Source organism: Chiloscyllium plagiosum, unplaced genomic scaffold (genome assembly GCF_037043375.1).
Source record: "Chiloscyllium plagiosum isolate Xiang-an unplaced genomic scaffold, Cpla_swu_hap1 HiC_scaffold_12, whole genome shotgun sequence".
NCBI lineage: Eukaryota > Metazoa > Chordata > Chondrichthyes > Orectolobiformes > Hemiscylliidae > Chiloscyllium > Chiloscyllium plagiosum.
Window position 1 is genome coordinate 20901608 of NW_028270150.1, and position 21380 is coordinate 20922987.

The 21380-nt window shown below is 43.1% G+C and overlaps 1 protein-coding gene across 1 annotated transcript in view; it reads right to left on the reverse strand.

Annotated features, from left to right (window-relative positions):
* Nucleotides 1-4569: 4569 nt before the first annotated feature.
* LOC122555580 (uncharacterized) overlaps nucleotides 4570-21380 on the reverse strand; it is a 132622-nt gene continuing 115811 nt past the window's right edge. The window contains exons 23-25 of the mRNA XM_087992481.1: nucleotides 16128-16278; nucleotides 6616-6715; nucleotides 4570-4946 (exon numbers count right to left, since the gene is read on the reverse strand). Coding sequence (XP_087848607.1) covers nucleotides 4756-4946; nucleotides 6616-6715; nucleotides 16128-16278 — 442 coding nt within the window. The 3' untranslated portion in view covers nucleotides 4570-4755. The remainder of the gene's footprint in view (nucleotides 4947-6615; nucleotides 6716-16127; nucleotides 16279-21380) is intronic.

Here is a 21380-nt window from a genome sequence, read left to right on the forward strand (position 1 = left end):
GGCAAGTCCTGAAACAGAGGCTAGTAGGTAGGGGAAGAGGGATGTTGCCATTCCCAGAGTGCAGGCCAGTGGTGGTGGTGTGGGGGGGAGGGGGGGTGGGTGCGGAGGAAGGGAGGGGGAGTCCCAGAGTAGAGGTCTGTAGGTGGGGTGGGGTGGGCAGCTAAGTCCCAGTGTGGAGACCAGCGTGGGGGACTTGGGGGTAAGTCCCAGAGCAGGACCAGAAGGGGGCCTTGAGGTTTGCAGCCCAGCATGGTCTAGTGACTTGTCCTGGGCGGTCTGAAGGTTCAGTGTTGGCACAGTGTTGGTGAAATTCAAGTGCTTTTTAAAAATAAAACATCTTTATTCTTATGCTGAACTTTTATTTATGATTCTTTCAAGTCTGTAACATGTACTTAAGTATTTCTGTACCTGGGTACCCTGTGCCTAAGATTACAAACTTTTCGCTGCACTCATTCGCAAACACGTGACAATAAAGACGAATTCAATGCAAGAGTTGATCTCACGTAAGTTGACATGCAGATTTTGTCCCCAGAATCGTTTCTTAATCAACCTTGTATTACTTTTGGGAGTGAGGTTGACGGGAACTCTCTAGTCTTTTTGAAAACTCTTTCAAACCTCTGAGCAGATGGCCCAGGGCAGGGTGGGGAACCTGCAAGCTTAAGGCCACACGCGGCCTCCTAGACCATTGTGTGTGGCCTTTTGAATGAATCCAAATTTTGCAGAACAAATCTTTTATTTTTTTATTAATATGTTTTTTTCATCCTTTATTATTTTTATTTTAATCTTAAAATCAATGTATTTAAAATACCAGAGAGTAAAAGAAAATTCAACGAAATAATCCCCACTTATTGCTGCGAATCTACATTCTCCTACTTAACCAAATCAAGACACCCTTAAGGCCACAAATGACGGATACCCATCTAGAGGATCAGCTAAAACTGCAGACCTCCATGCTGCAACCAAATATTCAAATGCTTTTCTACAAAAAGCAGTCACAACAAAGTCATTAAAAGGTTAGTTAACTTTAGAATTAACTTTTTTTTTCTTTTTTTTAGTTAGTACATAGTAGTTAGATTTTTACAAAATAATGTGAATTTTGAAGACTATATAATTGAAGTTTCTTGGATTTATTAGATTACACCTAACATAATGCTGTCTTCCAACATGAAAAGATTCCCCACCTCGGTCCCAGGGTATCTGATTCCTGCTGAATTCAGGACCATGGCCAGCAGCCAGTGTCAGTTATTGTCAGTAATTCTGCAGTTCCAAAGACCCAGTATGGATTTTAACCTGATAGCAGGAAAAGATGACCCCTTCCATTTCAGACCAAACGTTTGGTCCCCAAAACATAACTTTTGCATAAATGCATGCAGTACTTCATTGGGAACACCTTGAGGACATGAAAGACAGTAAACCGCACAAAAACAGAAAATAATGGAAGCTTTCAATGGGGCAAACAGCTCCTGTAAAACCGAGAGGAGAGTCGATTTTCAGCGTTGGACCAAGGCAACTTCTTCAACGTTGGCCTGACACTAAGATCTTCATACTTGACCAGCTGTCAAGCAGTCATCCTGTCTGGTTCCTGGTTTTAGCTCTTGGCCTCATCGGGTACAACAATTCACTTGCACATCTAAACACTTTTTAAATGTGGGGAGGGGTCTGTGCCTTTACCATTTGCTCAAGGCAGTCAGTTCCAGACCCTATTCCCCCACCCTCTGGGTCAGCATAAAGTCCCAATGAAGTTCAGTATAAAGTCAAGGGACAGCCTTCCAGAGTCAACACTAAGTTCAACAATTTCAGCCTGTAACCTCTGCGTGCAGTTTATTCACTTTTTTAAGAGTCATTTTCAACACAGAAAACAACCAGTCAGTCCAGCCATGCCAGCACCCCACAGAGCAATTAGTTAATCCCACTCCCCTGCTCAGTCTGTGCAGCCCTGCAACTTACTGCCTTCACATTTTCACATGATTTCCTTTCAATATCATTGATCACTACTGCATTCCCATCCTTGAGTGCGATGTGCTCCAGGTAATTACTCCACCCTGTATCAACAAAACTCTTTTTCACATCCCCCCCCGCCTCTCTTTCCCAAAATCTGAAATCAGTGTCCATTGGTCCTTACACCATTGAGTATTGGGAAGAGTTTTCTGCCTTATGCAAACCTGTCATAATCTTGTACAAGTCCATCAACCCATTAGTCAATTTGCTTTGTTGCAAAAGCAAAACCTCTCAAACTCACACGCAACTGAAATCTAACATTCCTGGATCCAAACTGGTGACCCATCCTGATTTGGACCAATATGGCTGCTGCACCTTCACTGTCATTGGATCAAATTCCCTTCTGAACAGCACTGGGGATTTCATAGAATCATAGAATCCATACCATATAAAAACAGGCATTTCACCCAACAAGTCCACACCGACTCTCCAAAGAGTATCCCATCCATTCACCTACCCAATTACTATACAGTTCCCCTGACCTAACCTACACATCCCTGAACATTATGGGTAATTTAGCATGGCCAATACACCTAACCTGCACATCCCTGGACACTATGGACAATTTGGCATGGCCAATCCACCTAATCTCCACATCCCTGAATACTATGGACAATTTAGCATGGCAAATACACCTAACTTGCACATCCCTGAACACTATGGATAATTTAGCATGGTCAATACACCTAACCTGCACATCTTTGGACTGTGGGAGGGAAACTGAAGCACCCAGAGAAAACCCACACAGACACAGTGAGAATGTGCAAACTCCACACAGACAGTCACCCGAGGGTGAAATCAAACCTGGGTCCCTGATGCTGTGAGGCAGCAGCGCTAACCACTGAGGTAGCGTGCCACCCCAGAGGGTTTAACTGCACAAATGGATTACAATGGACCACAAAGGCAGCTTACCATCAAGTTCTCTACTGCAGTTAGAGATGTGCAAAAGAGAATGGACCAACACTGTAGATGTATGCAAGGACTGTAGGAGCTCAAGAAAGCAGATCGCTATCAATTTCTTTAGGGCAATTAGGAATGGGGAATAAATAATGGTCTCAAAATCTTCTCTGCTTCAAAACATTCACATCCTTTTTGTGGTGACTAGAACTGGCCTTACTGTTGCAATTCTCAGTCTTGCTCACATTTTCCACTTGTTTATTCCTTTAAACAACAGCTCTTCCACATTCTGACATGCACACATCTTTTGTTTCTTCATTTGTCCCACCACCAATTCCTCAGCTCTTACACCATTGACTCTTTTGAGATTTAATCTCTCCCATAATCCTGTCACAGACTTTCCCCTCACAGTCACTTCCCACCCTCCCCTCTCAGATTTGCCAAAGCTGGTGAGACATATTCTGGAAGAAGTCACTGGAAGTGAAAATTGATAGCAAACACGTCAGGGGCCCTAGTTTGAAATGCTGGGGACCAATAATAATTAAGGCACCAACTTCAGAAAGTTGGTAATTTGACCACAGTGAAGTTATTTAATTCAAACATCTTCGAATTACTGTAGGCAAAGAGACAAAGCGTACTAACACCTAACATTACCCCCTTTCTCCTTCAAGATTAAAAACCTACTGGAGTCAGCATTTCCTTTTCTTTAAAAAGAAACCCCTCCATTTGCAGTCAGGTTGCAAGTGCCCAGACTGTAGCCTGAAATCACTGGAAAAATAGAAACAGCTTGGGGGTGGGGGAAGAACAACTGTTTTGCCATTTTAGCAAAGGAAGATCCAACCCAAAGCTCTCTTGTTTGAAAGTTAAGCCTGACTTTTGTTTGCAATCACAGCATTAGCTGTTGAATTGAAGTGGAAATTGGATTATCCTACCCTCACCCAATGTCACATCCAGGTGCTTTCAGTTTGCACAGTCACCAGCAACAGTTCCAAAATATCTCCCTGTCTCAAGAAGTTACTGCTGGAGCCTCTGTACCACCCCCTCCCCACTCCCCCCTCCCCCCCCCCCACCTCCTCCCCACACCACCCTACCCCACCAAAGGGTTTGGGCTCTTCTGGGTAATTCAGGATCCCTGACCTGTAAGCTCCTGACTGCAGCTGTTCCCTGGATCATTGGGAAGTCCTGGACTGCAACTACTGTAAACAAGCAGAGCCACCGGCTCCAATGTTGCTCTTCCCCCAACATGAAGTGCCCTTGTCTCAACAGAGTATAAGTATCTGAAAGTCTTCATTGTTTACGTGCAGAGTCAGCTGCCTGCATTAGGCCATAAGACACAGAAGCAGAAATAGGCCATTCAGTCCGTCAGCCAATCAGATCATGGCTGAGCTGTTCATCTCAACTCCATTGTCCTACCTTTTCTCCATAACTCTTGATCATCTTACTGATTAAAAACCTGTCTAACTCAGCCTTGAATATACTTAATTACATAGTCCAGTCTGTGTGCCTGCTCTCTTGACAACTGAACTAGCATTCACCATATCCCACAATGGTTTCTTTGGCCACTGGGAGATTGACACCATTTCACCATAATTCCATGTGGTTTGGCAATCCTATTCCTGCTGCCTTTCAATATTCCCACTTTCTCCAGTCCTGAGGAAATGTAATATTGACCTAGCACCCATTTCTCTCCCCAGTGATACTGCCTGACTTCTGAGAATTCCAACAATTTTTGTTTTTATTTCAGATTTCCAGCATCCGTAGTATTGCACTTATTACATGAAGGTAAGTTCATGATTTCTTTCTTTTTGGTTTCATTGCCATTTGGACCAGTTTATGCTTGTTTCCAGTGCTCAGTTGGTGCTACACATGTTTCCAAGACTTCAAAGTAACAGGGTTCATCGATGACTGTCTCCTGAAAATATTCTTTGATGACTTGATTGAGAAACTGGAGCCAGCGATGTATCGATACACATACCGCAGGAGACCGAGGAGAAGAATTACCAGCAGTATTGTCCCCACCGTTATGAGAATCACTGTCAGAATGCTTGGCTCTGGTACAAAATACAGAAAACATTTTATATGTAGACATGTGGTCACATGACAGGGATACCTCACACAGTCCTGAATACATAACCTGTCAAGGGAGCCTGTTTATCCCATATTTCCCAATTCCATGAGCCACATGGCCCTATCTTCTCCATGGCCTTATCTTTCTGCTTTCAAGTATTTGTCCACTTACCTCTGAAGAACTGTTATGGTTCTGCCACCTTATAGATTCTCGTAAGTCATTTGAACTCCCGGTAAACTTATGGGTTAACAAGAATCTTCTTCTAGCCTTTAATAGCTTTGATAATAGTCTTCAGTATGTGGTGTTTTGTGACTCAAGCAAGCACCAACACAGGGTGACTCTTTGTGAGTTCTCTCCAGCAGATCTTATTCTCACATTTCTTACAATGACTCTGCACTTGTAACCTCAATTCTAAGTCTGTTAAAAGTTGCTAACAATATTCTCTTAAATCTACTTCTGAATCGATCTCTCAAATATCAAATCTAATGCTGATCTTGCTTTTTGTGCACCTTCTTTGCAGCTGTAACTTAGTATTGTTTGCTCTGTTCAGTTACCCTATTATCTTTGTTTAGTATAATCTGCCCATACTGCACGTAAAGCAAAACATTTTGCTGTATTTAGGTACAATAATAAATCAAATTAAATCTAATCAAATCAGTCTGGAGGTACTAACCACTGGAAATGTTCTTTCCCCTACTGACTCTTTAAAGGTGCCCCTCACAATTTTGATTCCTTATTTATTTTCCTCAATCTCTGAATGACATGACATTGTGAGGCCAGCTAAATGAGGTTTTCTTATAGATATCTTTAATCAACCTGTTCAGAAATATCTCTGCCCAGTGATAAGAAGCAGAGGGATCAATGAATGGCGTTTCTTCGCCAAACCTGTAATTCAGAGATATTTGGGACCTGAATGTGGGACTTCCAGCTCAGAGGTATGGACACTACCACTGCAACACAAGAGTCCCAAAACATCACCCCAGTATGGAGCCTGACACCATGATACTGGGATTAAGAAGTTTGTCTTGTATGCTGGGTTGATTTATATCATCACAACGACTGACAATAGACTGTAAGGCAATTTGACGCACACTGAGGTTATTAAAGGTGCTGTGTAAATCCAAGTCTTTCCCATCTAATTCATCTCCCTCTGACTTAATACAATATGGCATCACTATTAAGGCAAAGGGTATGTGGTTTTGAAGTACAATGCAGGAATAAATAAGAAATAAACAAAATAAATTCTTTTCCCTGTTTCAATTTTTTTCTCACTGCTCCTGGTTGTTGCCAGGGTACAGATCTATAGAAGTGCTTTTAACATTTCAGACTGCGTAATGTGTTAATCGTTAATGCCTTAAGGTTGATCCTGATGTGGTCTTTAATGGATAACCACACATCTGCACTGCCCAGTGATAAGAAGCAGAGGGATCAATGAATGGCGTTTCTTCTCCAAACCTGTAATTCAAAGGCCAAGTGCATCATTCTATAAACTGCGAGGGGTTTGGGTAAGTTTATGCAACTCAGCAAAGACTGGGGTTTATGGTTTTGTGACCACATACCTCTTTGAATGGCATATTTATGCACTCAACAAGCTTGCAACCTCTGATCTAATTAGTCAATTTAATAAACTATGGCTAGAGCAGGGGCCTTACCTTTTTTATCTTTCTTCGTGTTTTTCAAGATAGTGATTGGCCCAATCTCAATGGAGTTTTCCTTGAAAGTCTCTGAAATTCCCATATTTCTTTTTCCCGGCTGTTAAAATGAAAGAATATCCTGTGATCCAAAGTAATAGGCTTCCATTTTAGATTGATCACTTGTGTGGGCTACATTGGATTCGGTGAATTGTTTCATTACGTATTAACATTTGAACAGAAAATTCTGGAAATGGCAAGTCAATCTGTATCGGAAGGAGCTTGATGCTGAAAGGATGTTTACCCTTGCAGGAGAGAAAGGAACTAGGAAACAGAGTTTCTAAATAACCTGGTTCCCATTAGGACAATCAGCTGGAGTTGGCAATTCAAATCTTCGAATCTGCTCCGCCATTTAATACAATCATGGCTGATCTCATCTCACTCTCAACTCTACTTCCCTGCCTGCTCTCCCTAACACTCTAACCCATCACTCGTTAAAAATCTATATCATACTCAAGCTTCCTCAATGTCCCAGCATCCAACACATTCTGTGGTAATGAATTCCACAGATGCATGACCGTTTGAGAGAACTAATTCAGCCTTCTATTCAGAAGAAGGGTGACTGGAACTGAAACATGAACTCTGATTTCTCTCCACAAATGCTGCTAGACCTGCTGAGATTTCAGCAATTTCTGTCTTAATTTCTCCTTATCTCCATTTTAAATCTGGTATCCCTTATCCTAAACCTATATCCTACAACTATAGGGTTGGCATGGTAGCTCAGTGGTTAGCACTGCTGCCTCACAGTGCTAGGGACCTGGGTTTGATCCCAGCTTTGGGTAACTGTATGTGTGAAGTTTGCACATTCTCCTTATGTCTGTTTGGGTGTACTCTGGTTTCCTCCCACAGTCCAAAGATGTGTGGGGTGGGTCAATTGGCTATGTTAAATTGCCAGTAGGGATGTGTAGGTCAGGGCCAAATATAGGATAGGGGAATGGGTCTGGGTGGGTTACTCTTCAGAGGTAAGTGTGGACTTGTTGGGTCAAAGGGCCTGTTTCCACACTGTAGGGATTCTGATTCTAGATTGCCTCACATAAGGAAACATCCTTTCTACATCTAGTTTTCCAATTCCCTTTAGCATCAATATGCAGGTGGACTGGGTAAATAATGTTGTTAGTGGATCTAAAGAAAGGGAATTCGTGGAATGCTTACAGGATGGCTTTTTGGAACAGCTTGTCATGGAGCCCACAAGAGAGCAGGCTATTCTGGACCTAGTGCTTTGCAATGAACCAGACTCTATAAAAGATCTTAAAGTAAGGGAATCCTTAGGAAATAGCGACCATAATATGATAGAGTTCAGTCTGGAGTTTGAAAGGGAGAAGGCAAAATCGGATGTAATGGTGTTACAGTTGAATAAAGGTAATTATGAGGGCATGAGAGAGGAACTGACTAAAATAGACTGGAAGCAGAGGCTAACCGGGAAGACAGTAGAGCAAAAATGGCAGGAGTTTGTAGGTATAATTGAGGACACTGTACAGAGGTTCATTCCCAAGAAAAGAAAGATTAACCGGGGAGGGATTAGACAACCTTGGCTGACAAAGGAAGTCAGGAAATGTATTAAAGAAAAAGAGAGATCCTATAAAGTGGCTAAGAACAGTGGGAAATCAGAAGATTGGGAAGGATACAAAAGCAAACAGAGGATAACAAAGAATGTAATAAGAAAGGAGAGGATCAAATATGAAGGTAGACTAGCCAGTAATATTAGAAATAATAGTAAAAGTTTCTTTCAGTACATAAGAAACAAACGACAGGCAAAAGTAGACATTGGGCCACTTCAAACTGATGCAGGAAGCCTAGTGATGGGAGATAAGGAAATAGCAGGAGAACTTAACAAGTACTTTGCGTCAGTCTTCACAGTGGAAGACATGAGTAATATCCCAAAAATTAAAGGGTGTCACGGGGCTGAGTTGAGTATGGTTGCCATTACAAAAGAGATAGTGCTAGAAAAGTTAAAAAGTCTTAAAATTGATAAATCTCCTGGCCCCGATGGGATACACCCTAGAGTTCTGAGAGAGGTGGCTGAGGAAATAGCAGAGGCATTGGTTGAGATCTTTCAAGAGTCACTGGAGTCAGGAAAGGTCCCGGATGATTAGAAGATGGCTGTTGTAACCCCCTTGTTCAAGAAAGGATCAAGGCAAAAGATGGAAAATTATAGGCCGATCAGCTTAACCTCGGTTGTTGGTAAAATTCTAGAATCCATCATTAAGGATGAGGTTTCTAAATTCTTGGAAGAGCAGAGTCTGATTAGAACAAGTCAACATGGATTTAGGAAAGGGAGGTCATGCCTGACAAACCTGTTGGAATTTTTTGAAGAGGTAACAAGTAGGTTAGACCAGGGAAACCCAGTGGATGTGATCTATCTAGACTTTCAAAAGGCCTTTGATAAGGTGCCACACGGGAGGCTGCTGAGCAAGGTGAGGACCCATGGTGTTCGAGGTGAGCTGCTGGGATGGATTGAGGATTGGCTGTCTAACAGAAGGCAGAGAGTTGGGATAAAAGGTTCTTTTTCAGAATGGCAGCTGGTGACGAGCGGTGTCCCGCAGGGTTCGGTGCTGGGGCCACAGCTGTTCGTATTATATATTAACGATTTGGATGAGGGAACCGGGGGCATTCTAGCAAAGTTTGCCGATGATACGAAGTTAGGTGGACAGGCAGGTAGTACTGAGGAAGTGGGGAGGCTACAGAAGGATCTCGACAGGTTGGGAGAGTGGTCCAGGAAATGGCTGATGGAATTTAACATGAGCAAGTGCAAGGTCTTGCACTTTGGCAAAAAGAATAAAAGCATAGACTACTTTCTAAATGGTGAGAAAATTAATAAAGCCAAAGCACAAAGGGATCTGGGAGTGCTAGTCGAGGATTCTCTAAAGGTAAACATGCAGGTTGAGTCCGTGATTAAGAAAGCGAATGCAATGTTGTCTCTTATCTCAAGAGGGTTGGAATATAAAAGCAGAGATGTACTACTAAGACTTTATAAAGCACTGGTTAGGCCCCATGTGGAGTACTGTGTCCAGTTTTGGTCCCCACACCTCAGGAAGGACATACTGGCACTGGAACGTGTCCAGCGGAGATTCACACGGATGATCCCTGGAATGACAGGTCTAACATATGAGGAACGGCTGAGGATACTGGGATTGTATTCGTTGGAGTTTAGAAGATTAAGGGGAGACTTAATAGAGACGTACAAAATAATACATGGCTTGGAAAAGGTGGATGCTAGGAAATTGTTTCAGTTAAACGAGGAGACTAGGACCCGTGGACACAGCCTTAGAATTAGAGGGGGTCATTTCAGAACAGAAATGCGGAGACATTTCTTCAGCCAGAGAGTGGTGGGCCTGTGGAATTCATTGCCACGGAGTGCAGTGGAAGCCGGGACGCTAAATGTCTTCAAGGCCGAGTTTGATAGATTCTTGTTGTCTAGAGGAATTAAGGGCTACGGGGAGAACGCTGGTAAGTGGAGCTGAAATGCGCATCAGCCATGATTGAATGGCGGAGTGGACTCGATGGGCCGAATGGCCTTACTTCCACTCCTATGTCTTCTGGTCTTATGGTCTTATCTTTTTTACTTCCACTAGATCTTTTCTCACTCTTCTAGACGCCAGACTGTATGAGTCTACATTGCCCAAACTCTCTTCATAAGACAGGCTTCTCATCTCTGGAATCAATTTAGTGTACCTCTTCTGAATTCCTCCAATGTAACTACATCCCTCCTCAAATCAGGGGCCAAACTTTGCATGTAATACTCCAGGTGCAGCCTCACTAATGTCTTGTACAGCTGTAGCAAGGTGTATTTACTTTTATACTCCAGTCCTTTAGCAATAAATCTCAAAATGCTAATTGCCTTCCTTTTTCACCTGCTGTACTTGCATACTAGATTTCTGTAACAAAAACAAAAGTAGAAATTGATGGAAAAACGCAGCCGGTCTGACAACATCTGTGGAGAGAAAGCAAAGTTAACTTTTCAGGTCTAGTGACCTTTTCTCACAATTATATTCAGATCTACTGAGCTTTATCTATTTTTGCTCTTGTTTTTTTTTATTTCCAGCAGCCACAGTTCCTTAGGTTTTTCTTTTCACTAGTTTTCTGTGACTCCTGCGTGAGAAAATCCAGATCCCTCTTCACTGAAGTACTCTGAAGTTTCTCTCCACTTCGATAATAAGCTGCCTTTCAATTCTCCCGAAAAAAATGTATACCCTCACACTAACACAGGCAGAAAGTGCTTGGAAAACTCAGTAGATCTGGCAGTATATACAGAGAGAAAGCAGAGTTAACATTTCGCGTCCAGTGCCTTTTCTCAGAAGAATCTTGTATGTTTCAATAAAGTCATCTTTCGTTCTTCTATTCAAGATTAGAGTGATGCTGGAAAAGCACAGCAGGTCAGGCAGCATCTGAGGAGCAGGAAAATTGATGTTTCGAGCAAAAGTTTCCTGATGAAGGGCTTTTGCCCGAAACTTCAGTTTTCCTGCTCCTCGGATGCTGCCTGACCTGCTGTGCTTTTCCAGCACCACTCTAATCTTGACTCTAATCTCCAGCATCTGCAGAACCCACTTCTGACTTTCATTCTTCTGTATTTCAATGAGTACAATCAATGAAGGGACATAGAGTCATAGAGTCAGAGATGTACAGCATGGAAACAGACCCTTCGATCCAACCCGTCCATGCTGACCAGATATCCCAACCCAATCTAGTCCCACCTGCCAGCACCTGGCCCATATCCCTCCAAAACCTTCCTATTCATATACCCATTCAAATGCCTCTTAAAGGTTGCAATTGTACCAGCCTCCGCCACATCCTCTGGCAGCTCATTCCATACACGTACCACCCTCTGCGTAAAAAAGTTGCCCCTTAGGTCTCTTTTATATCTTGCCCCTCTCACCCTAAACCTATGCCCTCTAGTTCTGGACTCCGCGACCCCAGGGAAAAGACTTTGCCTATTTATCCTATCCTGGCCCCTCAGCCTCTGACACTCCAGGGAAAACAGCCCCAGCCTGTTCAGCCTCTCCCTGTAGCTCAGATCCTCCAACCCTGGCAACGTCCTTGTAAATCTTTTCTGAACCCTTTCAAGTTTCACAACATCTTTCCCATAGGAAGGAGATCAGAATTGCATGTAATATTCCAACAGTGGCCTAACCAATGTCCTGCACAGCTGCAACATGGCCTCCCAAATACTGTACTCAATACACTGATCAATAAAGGAAAGCATACCAAACGCCTTCTTCACTATCCTATCTACTTGCGACTCCACTTTCAAGGATCTATGAACCTGTACTCCAAGGTCTCTTTGTTCTGCAACACTCCCTAGGATCTTACCATTAAGTGCTTAAGTCCTGCTAAGATTTGCTTTCCCAAAATGCAGCACCTCACATTTATCTGAATTAAACTCATCTGCCACTTCTCAGCCCATTGGCCCATCTGGTCCAGATCCTGTTGTAATCTGAGGTAACCCTCTTTGCTGTCCACTACACCTCCAATTTTAGTGTCATCTGCAAACTTACTAACTGTACCTCTTATGCTCGCATCAAAATCATTTATGTAAAAGACAACAAGTAGAGGGCCCAGCACCGATCCTTGTGGCACTCCACTGGTCACAGGCCTCCAGTCTGAAAAACAACCCTCCACCACCACCCTCTGTCTTCTACCTTGGGGCCAGTTCTGTAATCCAAATGGCTAGTTCTCCCTGTATTCCATGAGATCTAACCTTGCTAATCAGTCTCCCATGGGGAACCTTGTCGAACACTTTACTGAAGTCCATATAGATCACATCTGCTGTTCTGCCCTCATCAATCTTCTTTGTTACTTCTTCAAAAAATTCAATCAAGTTTGTGAGACATGATTTCCCACACACAAAGCCATGTTGACTATCCCGAATCAGTCCTTGCCTTTCCGGATACATGTACATCCTGTCCCTCAGGATTCCCTCCAACAACTTGCCCACCACCGAGGTCAGGCTCACTGGTCTATAGTTCCCTGGCTTGTCTTTACCGCCCTTCTTAAACAGTGGCACCACGTTTGCCAACCTCCAGTGGCACCTCACCTGTGACTATCGATGATACAAATATCTCAGCAAGAGGCCCAGCAATCACTTCTCTAGCTTCCCATAGAGTTCTAGGGTACACCTGATCAGGTCCTGGGGATTTATCCACCTTTAACCATTTCAAGACATCCAGCACTTCCTCCTCTGTAATCTGGACATTTTGCAAGATGTCACCATCTATTTCCCTATGGTCTATATCTTTCACATCCTTTTCCACAGTAAATACTGACGCAAAATATTCATTTAGTATCTCCCCCATTTTCTGTGGCTCCACACAAAGGCCGCCTTGCTGATCTTTGAGGGGCCCTATTCTCTCCCTAGTTACTCTTTTGTCCCTAATATATTTGTAAACCCCTTTGGATTCTCCTTAAATCTATTTGCCAAAGCTATCTCATGTCCCCGTTTTGCCCTCCTGGTTTCCCTCTTAAGTATACTCCTACTTTCTTTATACTCTTCTAAGGATTCACTCGATCTATCCTGTCTGTACCTGACATATGCTTCCTTCTTTTTCTTAACCAAACCTTCAATTTCTTTAGTCGTCCAGCATTCCCTATACCTACCAGCCTTCCCTTTCATCCTGACAGGGATGTACTTTCTCTGGATTCTTGTATTCTCATTTCTGAAGGCTTCCCATTTTCCAGCTGTCCCTTTACCTGCGAACATCTGCCTCCAATCAGCTTTTGAAAGTTCTTGCCTAATACTGTCAAAATTGGTCTTTCTCCAATTTAGAACTTCAACTTTTAGATCTGGTCAATCCTTTTCCATCACTATTTTAAAACGAATAGAATTATGGTCACTGACCCCAAAGTGCTCCCCCACTGACACCTCAGTCACCTGCCCAACCTTATTTCCCAAGAGTAGGTCAAGTTTTGCACCTTCTCTAGGAGGTACATCCACATACTGAATCAGAAAATTGTCTTGTACGCACTTAAGAAATTCCTTTCCATCTAAACCCTTAACACTATGGTAGTCCCAGTCAATGTTTGGAAAGTTAAAACCCCCTATCATAACTACCCTATTATTCTTACAGATAGCTGAGATCTCCTTACAAGTTTGTTTCTCAATTTCTTTTTGACTGTTGGGGGGTCTATAATACAATCCCAATAAGGTGATCATCCCTTTCTTATTTCTCAGTTCCACCCAAATAACTTCCCTGGATGTATTTCCAGGAATATCCTCCCTTAGCCCAGCTGTAATGCTGTCCCTTAACAAAAATGCCACTCCCCCTCCTCTTTTGCCTCCCTTTCTATCCTTCCTGTAGCATTTGTACCCTGGAACATTCAGCTGCCAGTCCTGCCCATCCCTGAGCCATGTTTCTATAATTGCTTTGATATCACAGTCCCATGTTCCTAACCATGCCCTGAGTTCATCTGTCTTCCCTGTTAGGCCCCTTGCATTGAAATAAATGCAGTTTAATTTATTAGTCCTACCTTGTCCCTGCCTGCCCTGACTGTTTGACTCACGTCTGTTCTCAGCTATACTCGTCTCAGATCGATCTCTTTCCTCACTATCTCCCTGGGCCCCACCCCCACCTTACTAGTTTAAATCCTCCCAAGCAGTTCTAGCAAATTTCCCTGCCAGTATATTAGTCCCCTTCCAATTTAGGTACAATCCATCCTTCTTGTACAGGTCACTTCTACCCCAAAAGAGATTCCAATGATCCAAAAATGTGAATCCTTCTCCCATACACCAGCTCCTCAGCCATGCATTCACCTGCTCTATCCTCCTATTCCTGCCCTCACTAGCTCGTAACACTGGGAGTAATCCAGATATTACTACCCTTGAGGACCTCCTTTTTAAATTTCTACCTAACTCTCTGTAATCTCCCTTCAGAATCTCAACCTTTTCCCTTCCTATGTCGTTGGTTCCAATGTGGACAATGACCTCCTGCTGGCCCCTCTCCCCCATGAGAACATTCTGCACCCTCTCTGAGACATCTTTGATCCTGGCACCAGGGAAACAACACACCATTCTGCTTTTTCTCTGCTGGCCACAGAAACGTCTGTCTGTACCTCTGACTACAGAATCCCCTGACACAATTGATCTCTTGGAAGCCGACGTACCCCTCGTTGCATTAGAGCCAGTCTCAATACCAGAAACTTGGCTGTTCATGCTACGTTCCCCTGAGAATCCATTACCCCCTACATTTTCCAAAACAGCATACCTTTTTGAAATGGGCATATCCACAAAAGACTCCTGCCCTCGGTGCCAACCTCTCTTACCCTTCCTGGAGTTAACCCATCTATGTGACTGTATCTGAGACTTTCCCCCCTTCCTATAACTGCCATCCATCACATACTGTTGCTGTTGCAAATTCCTCATCGCTGCTATCTGTCTCTCCAACCGATCCACTCGACCTGATAAGATTCGCATCCAACAGCATTTATGGCAGATATAATCCGCAGTAACCCTTAAACTCTCTGTAAACTCCCACATCTGACAAGAAGTACGTATCACTGCAAAGGCCATTTTTGCTCCTTCACAATCTACAGACCCAGAAAATAACACCGTCTTATTCCTCTACAAACACTGCCCCAGGTTAAATTAATAGCTATGGCTTATATTTTAAGTTTAAACAAGAGACTTATCTCCAAAAACATATAATCAAGAAAGAATTCACTGTACCCACTACTGCAGCCTTTCTCTTGGACAGACTTAGAATGAACAGTTGTTCTGACATTTTGAGTGTCCTGCTAAAGTAGGACTTCCTCAGAAATGTAATAATTCTTTTAACAAACAAAATAAAACATGAAGCATGTAAACAGACACTTGATGTGGCTCTGAGTCCCATAGAGCAACCAAGTTCATGTTTAACCCTGAGTCTGAGCTCACACAGTGGTACAATTTACCTCAGCATCCCAACACCAGGAAGTGAAACAGAAAAAAAACAAGAACTTACAGATTGGATCTGGATGAGGGAAGCGTCAAATATCAGAACAATGCTCCCCAAAATCAAAATAGATTCATTGAAGTAGAACCCAACTTGATGCAGGAAGGCTAAATGGATTATAGCAAATTGACAACCCAACTTATAAGCCGATGTTCATATCTGTTAAAATCAACAGATCAAAACAGAGTTCCCTTGCCAGCTGTCAATGGGAAGGTGCTGTCAGCATTTCCAGAATTAGATCTTCACATGGTCACTCTCACTTGAGCAAGAGGAGAAAGACAGAAAAATAATTTGGAGATAGAAATGGATTAAGGCTGTCCTTTATGACTATTTTTCTGGTTTGAGGCTCTGACAGTGGTTTAACCTGTTAACCGGTCAAGAGTTTTGGCAGGTATTAATAAGCAGAGAAAATGATAGAATGATGCATTCAGAAAGAGAAGGCCATTTGGCCCCTTGTCTCTGTCATAAACACTAACTGGAACACAATTCTAACGTTACATATGGAAACAAGTCGTTCACTGAATAGTGACAAACAATGTGCTTTTCACTCACGCGATTGGTGCAGGCACATTGGTTCTCAGCACAGATTTGCAATTCACATTTCAGATATGTGGAGTTCTTTGCAACAGATGTGTCTACAGAGAGCAACACCAGTGAGGCATTTCCATTCTGATAAATTGAGACCCCTTTCGATTTTGAACACCTAACAAGAGAAAAGAAGACAGACCAAATATCTATTGATTAAAACCTTCCACATCTTTCACTCGAAAACATTTTTATCCCTCCTTCCTGAAGAATCTGATTAGAGCCCCAAGGCTAATGAGAACCAAGGAATCCATGACCAAGTCTTCAACTATGTGCCCAAACATGGTCAGTGAGCTATTCAATCTTCATGGGCATCACAGCCAAGTCCTGTCTTATCTTAAAGGTATCACTCTTGGTTCATGGTTGGACTTTTGCCTGAGTCAGAAAGTCATGAACTCAAGCTCATCAGGCCCCTCAGCTCATAATCCAAGCTAATAATTCAGGGCAGTACAGTGGGAGTGCTACACTATTACTGGTGCTATTGTTTGGATGATCCCTCAATCTAAATAATAGAAATAAATTTTATATCAACAAATAAAACAGATTACTCAGTCACTATCCAATTCTGATGAAAGCTCATTGATCCAAAATATTTAATCTGTTTCTCTCTCCACAAATGCTCCTATGCTGACCACATGGCTCTACCACGTTTAATTTTTAATAATTAAATCATTGTTTGGAGGGGTCCTTTCAATTCACTAATTGGCTGTTGCTTTTGTTCCCAATTACAACAACAACCAGACTGTCTGTTTGCACATTCTCCCCACATCTGCGATGGTTTGTCCCGGGTTTCCTCCCACAATCCAAAGATGTGGGCGGCACGGTGGCACAGTGGTTAGCACTGCTGCCTCACAGCGCCAGAGACCCGGGTTCAATTCCCGCCTCAGGCGACTGACTGTGTGGAGTTTGCACGTTCTCCCCGTGTCTGCGTGGGTTTCCTCCGGGTGCTCCGGTTTCCTCCCACAGTCCAAAGATGTGCAGGTCAGGTGAATTGGCCATACTAAATTGCCCGTAGTGTTAGGTAAGGGGTAAATGTAGAGGTATGGGTGGGTTGCGCGTCGGCGGGTCGGTGTGGACTTGTTGAGCCGAAGGGCCTGTTTCCACACTGTAAGTAATCTAATCTAATCTAATCTAATCTAATGTGCAGGTTAGGTGAGTTGGCCAGGCTAAATTGCCCGTAGTGTTCAGGGATGGTTAGGTTAGGTGCATTAATCAGTGGAAATGTAAAGTAATAGGGTACAGGAATGGGTCCGGTTGGTTTATTCTTCAGAGCGTTGGTGTGGACTTATTAGGGCAAATGGCCTGTTTCCACACTGTAGGGACTCTATGATTCTATGAATTTTACCTCAAAAAGTACTCAAACTGGCAGCGTTGCACTTGGCATTCTGAAGCAATGAAAGAATCTGGAAGAATGCAAGTAATTTCATTGTTTATCCAATTATGGTTTTTCTAAAGGGAAGAGTAGGCAGTGAGCAGATGAACGCAAAAGAACTGGTGGCCCGAAATTCATCTACTTTAATGCAAGGAGTATAGTGCGTAAGGTAGATGAACTTAGGGCTTGGATTGGTGCCTGGAAGTATGACGTTATTGCCATCACAGAAACTTGGTTGAAGCAACTAAATGTTCCAGGATATAGACGCTTCAGACAGGACAGGGAGGGAAGTAAAAGGAGGGGGGGAGTTGCATTGCTGGTCAGGGATGATATCACGGCTGTGCTAAAGGAGGACACTATGAAGATCTTGAGTAGTGAAGCATTATGGGTGGAGCTGAGAAATAAGAAGGGTGCAGTTACATTGTTGGGGCTGTATTACAGGCCTCCCAACAGTGAGCGTGAGGTAGAAGAACAAATAGGTAAACAGATTATGGAAAGATGTAGCGGTAAAGGGTGGTGGTGATGGGAGATTTTAATTTTCCCAACATTGACTGGGATATACTTAGTGTCAGAGGTCTGGATGGGGTAGAATTTGTAACAAACGTCCAGGAGAGTTTTCTAGGGCAATATGTCAATAATCTGACGTGAAAAGGGGCCACATTGGATCTGGTACTGGGAAACGAACCAGGCCAGGTGGTAGAAGTTGTAGTGGGGGATTTCTTTGGGAACAGTGACCTCAATTCTGTAAGTTTTAGAATACTCACAGATAAAGAAGAGAGTGGTCCTAAGGGAAGAGTGCTAAACTGGGCCAAGGCCAATTATATCAAAATTAGGCAGGAGCTTGGAAATGTGGATAGAACACAGCTATTTGAAGGGAAGTCCACATTTGATATGTGGGAGATTTTCAAAGATAGGTTAAAGATAGTGCAGGATAGGCATGTCCCGTTGAAGGCAAAGGATAGGAAAGGCAAGATTCGTGAACCATGGATGACAGGAGAAATTGTACAACTAGCCAAGAGGAAAAGGGAAGCGTACATAAGGTCTAGGCAGCTAAGAACAGAATGGGCCCTGGAGGAATATCAGAAGAGCAGGACAAGTCTTAAACGAGGAATCAAGTGGGCTGAAAGGGGTCATGAAATAGCTTCAGCGAGCAGAATTGAGGAGAATCCCAAAGCATTTTATTCTTATATAAGAATCAAGTGGGTAACTAGAGAAAGGATTGGTCCACTAAAAGATAATGAAGGAAGGCTGTGTGTTGAACCTGAGAGAATGAGTGAGATTCTGAATGATTACTTTGCATCAGTGTTCACTGAGGAGAGGGACATGATGAATGTTGAGATTAGAGATAGAAGTTTGATTAGTCTGGATCACGTTGCCATAAGGAGGGAAGATGTGTTGGGTAGGCTAGAGGTTATTAAGGTGGACAAATCCCCAGGACTGGATGGGATCTATCCCAGTTTGCTGAGAGGTGAGAGAGGAAATAGCTGGGGCCTTGTCAGATATCTTTGTAGCATCCTTAAATACGGGTGAGGTGCGGAGGACTGGAAGGTTGCTCATGTTGTCCCCCTGTACAAGAAGGGTAGTAGGGATATTCTGGGTAACTACAGACCAGTGAGCCTGATGTTGGTAGTGGGAAAGTTGCTGGAGAAGTTACTGAGGGATAGGATCGATTTATATTTAGAAAAGAATGAGCTTATCAGTCTTAGGCAACTTGGTTTTGTGCAGGGGAGATCGTGCCTTACCAATTTATTAGAGTTCATCGAGGAAGTGACCAAGTTGATAGATGAAGGAAGGGCTGTTGATGTCATATACATGGACTTTACTAAGGCATTTGATAAGGCTCCCCATGGTAGACTAATGGAGAAAATGAAGTCACATGATGTGCAGGATGGTCTAGCTGGGTGGATAAAGAACTGGTTGAGCAACAGGAGACAGAGAGTAGTAGTTGAAGGGAGTTTCTCAAAATGGAGAAAGGTGACCAGTGGTGTTCCACAGGGGTCAGTGTTGGGGCCACTGTTGTTTGTAATATACATAAATGATCTAGAAGAGAGCACTGTTGGTATGATCAGCAGGTTTGCAGATGACACGAAGATTGGTGGAGTAGCAGAAAGCATAAGGGACTGTCAAAGAATACAGGAGGATGTAGATAGACTGGAGAGTTGGGAGGAAAAGTGGCAGATGGATTTCAATCCAGACAAATGTGAGGTGATGCATTTAGGCAAGTCTAATTCTAGAGCAAATTATACAATTAACAGAAGAGCCTTGGGAAAAGTTGATGGGCAGAGAGATCTGGGAGTGCAGGTCCATTGTACCCTGAAGGTTGCTGCACAGGTGGATAGAGTGGTCAAGAAGGCATATGGTATGCTGGCTTTCATTGGACAGGGTACTGAGTATAAAAGCTTGGCAGGTCATGTTATGGTTTGGCCACATTTAGAATACTGTGTACAGTTCTGGTCGCCATATTACCAAAAGGATGTGAACACTTTGGAGAGGGTAGGAAGAAGGTTTATGAGGATGCTGCCTGGTATGGAAGGTGCTAGCTATGAAGAGAGGTTGAGTTGATCAGGTTCATTTTCATTAGAAAAAAGGAGATTGAGGGGGGACCTGATTGAGGTCTACAAAATCATGAAGTGTACAGATAGGTTGGATAGCGATAAGCTTTTTCCCAGGGTGAAGGATTCAGTAATTTGAGGTCACGGTTTCAAGATGAAAGATGGAAAGTTTAAGGGGGAGATACACGGCAAGTACTTCACACAGAGGATGGCGGGCATCTGGAACGCATTGCCAACAGAGGTGGTAGATTCACTTAAGATGTGTCTGGACAGATGCATGAGTAGGTGGGGAGCAGAGGGATACAGATGCTTAGGAATTGGGTGCCAGGTTTAGACAGCTGATTTGGATCAGCCCAAGCTTGGAGGGCTGAAGGGCTTGTTACTGGACTGTAATTTTTTTTTATTCTTTGTTCTTTGTTCTATTTCAATAATGGGGCCAGTTTAGCACACCAGATGTTTTACTTAGTTTGAAGTTTCTGAACTGTGTGTGTAGGCTTGATCCTTTGACTGCCTCAATAATTAAAAACAAAATGAGATGTGTAGCCATACTTGGAATCAAATCTCAGCATTTAGAGGAATAGACAAATGAAATGGACAGACTGGTAGCAAGAAGGAAATGAAAAATATCAATATAGCAGTGTGTGCATCCATTGTGATTGCGAGCTGTCCTTAGTTAATGTAAGGACTATTTGTAAGAAGTATACAGCACTAAATCATGAGTAAACCATAATATGAGGTAGCAATATTTGGCCAAAATCTACTAAATATAATGCCATGTAAATACAGTCATAGAACATAGAATCCCTACAGTGTGAAAATAGGCCGTTCAGTCCATTGAGTCCCTACCAACCTTTTGAACAGCATCCCACCCAGACCCATCCCACCACCCTATCCTTTAACCCTGCTTTTCCATGGCTAATCCACCTAGCTTCTACATCCCTGGACACTATGGGTAATTTAGCTTGGCCAATCCACCTAGCCTGCACATCTTTGGATTGTGGGAGGAAAGCGGACCACCCGGAGGAACCACATGCAAACACAGGGAAACTCCACACAGACAGTCGCCCCGAGGTGGAATCGAACCTGGGTCCCTGGTGCTCTGAGGCAGCAGTGCTAACGTTTGCAAATTCCCCTTGAAATAAAGTTAGGCAGCTATACCCTTATAAAGATGAAAGTGTTGAAAATAGGGATTGTGTAATGGCTTGGAATGGGATGACAATGTGGGCATTGCCTTTCCACAGCCTGTTCTTGATCTGCAATGATTTTTTTCCACCCTTTGATCAAAAATGTAATTCC